This window comes from Sinocyclocheilus grahami, unplaced genomic scaffold, assembly GCF_001515645.1.
Source record: "Sinocyclocheilus grahami isolate Dianchi unplaced genomic scaffold, SAMN03320097.WGS_v1.1 scaffold1652.1, whole genome shotgun sequence".
Lineage (NCBI taxonomy): Eukaryota > Metazoa > Chordata > Actinopteri > Cypriniformes > Cyprinidae > Sinocyclocheilus > Sinocyclocheilus grahami.
The window spans coordinates 45,890-52,680 of record NW_015506831.1 but is presented as its reverse complement, the minus strand read 5'-3'; the positions used below and the strand labels follow the sequence as shown (position 1 = coordinate 52,680).

The following is a 6,791-nucleotide window of genomic DNA, read 5'->3' as shown; positions in this document are numbered from 1 at the left end:
TAATGCAACATCAGATCGTCCTGAAACTGACTGAGTGACACCCTGAGGTAGTGGACTGTCGATCTGAATTGAAATTGTTCTGTGGAAACAGGGAGTTTCCTTTTTAGAGCTATGCAAAATCAGACAAAACTGGTCATATAGGATTATAAGATTTCAAAATAGGGGCGAGGTCCTTTTGGGGGTATGTTTGTTTTGGTGCTTTCAAATATCAACATCACTTGGCAAAAATTGCCTAGTGCACCTTTAATTAACTGTAAAAATAACAGCATTATGCAGACATGTGCTTTTGTGCGGAGCAGCATTTACTTCAAACCAAGCAGCAGAAAACAGCAGTCACTTTTTATTGTTGATTTGACCTGGATTTGATTTTGTTAATAAATGATCGTGCCAAAAGAACAGCAGGAAAAATTCTGAATTAATGTGGATGTTCTCTAACTTTATTAAAGACCATTTTAAAGTTATTTTATTAAAGTTTTGTTCCTTTCAGATGTGAGTTGTGGTTCATCATGTGGAGATGAAGAAACAGTTTCGACCTCAAGAGAGCAGCTGAAGAGTTTCTCAAGAGCCATTTTTGAAGGGGACACAAATAATCCAGCTAAAGTTGAACTAAAATCTGTCAAGATGTCCATGTTGTGAGTAAATGAAGCCGTTAAGCTTTTTTGCATTGTGACATTACTGTGATTAAATTTCCCCCATATACTCTATTTATGTGCTGTATATTATGTTTGTAATAATTTAAAACAGGCGTATGTTAGAAGAGCAACAGTTGCTGGCAGAATAACGGTCATTAACGGATTTAAGGCGGGGCTTCAGAGAGGGACAGTTATTGTCACGAATCAATGCATCAAAACGGCCTTAAATTAGGCTTTCTTTATACATTTGATTTTAATTTTGGGTGAAATAGGTCCCGGACATGTAGTAAATGATCGTAAATCGCATAAAGGATCTCCGACGCAAACAGCTGTACAGTATTCTGTGTCAGTACCGGCTACTCTACTTCAGCAGTTCATATGTAATGAAAAACGGGCTAAACTAATGATGTCTGCGATTGTTGTAGTACCCATTGTCCTACAATCATCCTCTTGTCTGTCAATGCCGAGCATTTTCATCTTTAAACCGAAGTCATATCCAGCGAGTGGCGCTCCAGTCCAGCAGGGGGCGGAAGTGCGTCATGTGCCGCTGGGGCGGAAGTAGAGCCGAGTTCTCCGTCAGCCGTGTGTCAGGTCGGTTATCTGAACTTGCATCATAATCTGCGTTATGAGTTTCTGATATGCTTTCTCGGATCTCGCCACTGGACGGTTTAAGTGATTTAAGTTTTTCAGAGAAGAGAGCAGAGTATGGTTTAATATCTCAAGTCCAGCAGCTGAACGTATGCTTTAAAGAAAGGTGATATATTTTTTAACCATGGTTTTATTGCAGTGAAAGTGTAGCACCCATGGTTTTTGGGCGTGTTGATTACCAATTATATGGTTATGATTAATGGTTAAACTATGGTTAGTGTTGCAAAACCGTGGTTCATTTTTGGTTACCATGGTTTCATTATAGTAACCTGTTTTTGTTTTTTGTTTTTTTGCTGTTGTTGTTGTTTTGTTTGTAGTAACACCATGGTTTTTAACGTGGTAAAACAATAACATTTTGATGTTTTCTTGGGCACTTTTTTGTCTCTAATACGATAAAAAAAAATTTTGTAAAACTACTAGATTGCTGCATTTTTGTTATGTAAAGGTTCCATTAAAGGGGTCATATGATGCTTTTGTGTATTTGGTGTAATGAAATGTGTTTATGCGGTTTAAGGTTTAAAAACACATTATTTTCCACATACTGTACATTATTGTTTCTCCTCTATGCCCCGCCTTTCTGAAACACTCGATTTTTACAAAGCTCATCGGTCTGAAAAGCGAGGTGTGCTGTGATTGGCCGGCTATCCAGTGCGTTGTGATTATATTAATATAAAGAACGTTTGTTTGCATGCATGGTCAGCATAACACTCATGATGATAAAATATTTAACCATTCACTCTTAAGGTCGGGACAAACCAAGCCAACGGTCGGGATAGTTTGTTTGGTGTGTTCCACACGTCGGTGCGAGTGAGAACTCTGATTGGATGTTCAGTTTAGGAATTAAAGGGATAGTTCACCCAAAAATGAAAATTCTGTCATTAATTACTCACCCTCATGTCGTTCCAAACCCGTAAGACCTTCGTTCATCTTCGGAACACAAATCAAGATATTTTTGACGCATTCTGAGAGCATTCTGACTCTCCATAGACAGCAAGTGTCCTTACACGATCAAGGCTCAGAAATGTAGCAAGGAGATCGGTCAAATAATCCACGTGACATCAGGGGTTCAACCGTGATTTTATGAAGCTATGAGAATATACGTTGTTTTTGTTCAATCAAAGCATTGGTACAACGTAGAAATCGTATTCGCGTGACGCAGCTGACACAGAACAGTGTTACGGGGCGACAGAGAAGTGAGACGTGCGGATCCATCTGCATGCTTTTATTTAAGAGACGTGGTCATAACAGGCATGGGTCAAACAATGGCAAACAGGTACAACACAGGCAAGACAAAGAGTAATCCTAGGACAAGCGTGGGTCATCGATTGGCGAACATAATCCAGAGGGCTTGACAAAAGGGGTAATCTGTAAACACGAGCAATGGTCAAAGGACCAGATAACAGGCAAGGCAAAACTAAACTAAGGCCCAATCCCAATTCTATTTTATACCCCTTCCCCTTCCCCTACCCCTTGTCCTTTGAAACAGAGTGTCAAGGGGTAGGGGTGAAAATATTCCTCTAAGAATTGGGACACCACTACTATGCCGTCACACGTCATCATACGTCGTCTATATATATATATATATATATATATATTGGAGATCGCGCAGCTCACACATCCAGGAGAAAAGAAACTTGTCAACGCTGCCCCATGACTTTTATTAATAACAGTTTAAACACCGAATCGCTACTTTATATTTTCCAGCAACGACAGGATATAATCGCTGTTTTTGAAGTAAACTCACTCTAAAAAGAGAAACGCACAGACGCGCATACACGCATCTTTCATATCTCTCTCTCTCTCTCTCTCGAATTGGCGATATTTGAGAAAAGGGTTTAGCGATTTATAATTATTGGGGGGACTAGCCCCCCTCAATGTCTACGGTGGTTATCGCCCTGATCAGACATGTAAATATGTTGTGGCACTATCGTGCAGTCTATAATGATATGACGTTAGTTAGCAAATATTAGCGATTTTTTGCAAACATTTCTTTGAGTAACATGACCGTAATATGAACTCACGATTGAATGCAACATAAAACAAATGATTACTTTTCGTTAAAATCTTTATTAATGCCAAAAATGCTTACATTTATGTGTCTTTTTGTTCGCTCGGGCAGCCATGTTGCCGCTGAAGCCGGTTTACGCTGAGATAATTCATACCCCTTCGTTTGAAGTGTGGTCCCGAAAAATCTTAATTTGAAGGGCTATCTGGCCCTTCCCCTACCCCCCTCCAACCAAAAGAGAATCGAGACACCCCTACCCCTTCACGTGCGAAACAGAGGGGTAGGGGAAAGGGGAAGGGCTAAAGGGTAGAATTGGGATTGGGCTTAAGTATACAAACAGTATACTTAGGCCCAGTATACGCCGTTTACGTTCAGTGGATATTACCTAAAATGGCACCAGAGTGACGCGGAGGAGACAAATTTGAATAAAGTCGTTATTTTTTTTCTTTTGCGTACAAAAATTATTCTCGTAGCATCGTAAAATTACGGTTGAACCCCTGATGTCACATGGATTATTTTACCGATCTCCTTGCTACGTTTCTGAGCCTTGATCGTGTAAGGACACTTGCTGTCTATGGGAGGGTCAGAATGCTCTCAGAATTCATCAAAAATATCTTAATTTGAGTTCCGAAAATGAATGAAGGTCTTACGGGTTTGGAACGACATGAAGGTGAGTAATTAATGAAAGAATTTTCATTTTTGGGTGAACTATCCCTTTAAAGTGAAAGTGATGAAAAGTAGTAAGTAAATGAAGGCGGTGCAGACAGAGGGCTGTTCTAATGTTACGTGATCTTTCCCAGGCATTCCAACATGCAAATATATTCATAACAACATGAGAGAAAATGTTTTAAATATGAACATAAAAATTTCTTAAAATGAAGAAAGTTATCAACATGACTATTCAAAATAGTAAGCAAGCGCTGCTTTGTTTACGCGTCGTATATCGGCGCAGTCAGTTGTAAGTCTGTGCGGTGTGTTCAAGCACAGCTTTTTGGTTCGACATGAGGCAACAACACTGTCAGCTTTTGTCGCCGCTAGTTCTTTGAAGTCAGCTTGGTGTGTCCCGGCCTTAAAGCCCAAGACACACGGCTGTCCCATCGTGAAACAGTCGTAGGGATTTCTGTGGCTCCTAATCGCTGGTCCTGTGTCGTACAGTGAGAGAGGTTCAAAGATGGCCGTTGTCACGGTCTTGCGACCAAAGATAGCCTACGATTATTTTCTGATAGTGTCAGAAATACAGCATGATCATCTCACAGTGTGTTCTCTGCTATGATCCACGTTTACTGATCAGCAGCCAATAAAAATGCAACATGAAATCAACGCGACATGGCGCTAAAACATAAAACTGCTTACCTCAAGCTCTTACTCCTTCCTCTTTCGCTGCTTCCACTTTATTCAGCACACAGAAAAACTACAACGGCCAAAGTCTAAATATCATGCTCTTTTTGTTTACCACTAGCTAGGGATGTAACGATTCACTCAACTCACGATTCGATTCACGATTTTGATTTCACGATTCGATTTGATTCACGATTTTGTTTTTTACAAAATGAGATTTAAGACAAATTATAAATTAAATGTGTCCTTTTATTATTGCTTGGACAAAATGCTGCACGTTTCTTTGTGAAAGTGAAATATAATATACTAATATAGCACTTGCATATTATTGCTCTTTTGTTGGTTTTGATTGCTTCTATTGTCCTCATTTGTTAGTCACTTTGGATAAAAGTGTCTGCTAAATAACAAAATGTAAATATAATGTAAATGTAAATAACAAAACTAAATTGAAATTTTAAAACAAGCCCAAAATCAAATAAGTAACACAAATAAAAAAATCTCTTCATATAAACAAAATATACATAAAAAATATCTGCATGAAAGCTGAGCTAAATGAGATGCAGATTCACTCTCTGCCAGCAGGTGGCGCAGGTGGGGCCAAGAGCCGTAGGAACGGAGCGCCACTCACTGGTCTCGAGTCCCACGGAGGAGCTCCGGAAGGATAAAAGGAGGAGTGACGACAGTGCAAGAGGAGAGAGGACCAGGCCTGGACTTTATTTTGTGTTTTGTGTGCGGCAGTCGTCCGCAAAGGGGCTGCCGCTTTACTTTTATTTTGTGTTGGTTTATTTTATTAAAGTGTTTAAATGTTTGCCAGTTCCCGCCTCCTTCTTCCCGATCAACGAACTTTGTTACAGTGCCTTTTAATAATCCTGCTGTGTGTGTGTTCAGATGCTGAGTATGAAAGCGCAGGTGGATGTGGTCTGCTGTAAATCAGTAGGAACTGATCTGTCCATGCTGGATATTGAGGATTTCATCACAGAAATCTGTCAGCTGAAGAAAGAGGTGGCTTCACTGGAGGCAAAGCTGAGAGAAAGAGGAGACCAACTGAACAGAGAGGTTTGAGCAGCTCTTCAGTTCATCTTCAGCTGCTAATATGGACTGATTGTTATGTGAATTAATGTCTTGTTTTTAATCATACTCTTACTAGATGTATTACTGATTGTGTTTGTCAGGATGTGGAGCAGGTTTCAGTGCGTGCGGCTGATGGGACAGAAGCTCAGGATTCAGTCTGGAGCGTCAGAGATCAGAGATCCAGAGACACACAGGACTCAGAGCTCAGCCTCACTTTACTCTGTTATACTGACGCTCAGGATCATGAATCCACTGATCAAACCTCTGACTGTAACGCTGGAGAACAGCAGATGCTGCAGACGCCGCTGAAGATGTGCTCCGTCAAACTGCTGGACTGCAGGAACCTGATGGAGAGCCGAGGAGAAGAAACCACCGCAGAGAAAGAACAACAACACCGTGATGAGGAAGAGGAGGAGGATGATGAGAATGATGATGAGGAAGATGATGATGATGAGAATAATGGGAATGATGAAGATGAAGATTTCATTCCTCCAGGTTTGTTTCTTCCTTTTATGACACTTGAATGTCAGCAGAGTCTCTGCAGGATCAGGTTTTTATTGACAGTTGGTCTCTGATGATCTGATCAATTTTGAGTTAAGATATTCTGAGATATTTGGGAATATAATGGCATTTTGATGGAGATTTTGATCTAGAATGTGTTTTTTTAAGAGAGACTGCACGGTTTGACCAAAAATCTAATTTCAATTATTTTTGTCATGATATAATTATAGTTAAATTATAAAATCATGAAAGAAATACATTTTGATTGCAATAATGCTATTATACTGTAAAATTACATTATAAATATGGTGAAATGAGTGGTGAATGTTGCATTTCCAAACTCACTTTATCAATATCAATATGTCTATGCATGAGTTTATTTAATTAACTTGCAGAGTTTCACACAAACTCTTTTGAAGTATATTTTAAAACCCAGAATTTATAACCATTTTTTTTCATTTCAGATGATAAAGGCTGTTCATCTTCTGACGGAAAAACAGACTTAACATCAAAAGATCAGCTGACGGTCAAGAGTTTCTCCTGCGCCACCTGTGGAAAAACACTGAGTTCAGAGGGTCATTTAGCGAGACACGAGA

General features: G+C 39.6%; 1 protein-coding gene across 2 annotated transcripts in view; it reads left to right on the top strand.

Moving 5' to 3' along the window:
- The first annotated feature begins 1,201 nt into the window (after window positions 1-1,201).
- LOC107571796 (zinc finger protein 501-like) overlaps window positions 1,202-6,791 on the top strand; it is a 21,381-nt gene continuing 15,791 nt past the window's right edge. The window contains exons 1-3 of one of the 2 annotated variants that reach the window (XM_016258170.1): window positions 1,202-1,369; window positions 5,512-5,679; window positions 5,796-6,189. In XM_016258170.1, coding sequence (XP_016113656.1) covers window positions 1,271-1,369; window positions 5,512-5,679; window positions 5,796-6,189 — 661 coding nt within the window. In that variant the 5' untranslated portion in view covers window positions 1,202-1,270. The remainder of the gene's footprint in view (window positions 1,370-5,511; window positions 5,680-5,795; window positions 6,190-6,791) is intronic. The other variant, XM_016258168.1, reaches the window with a different exon arrangement.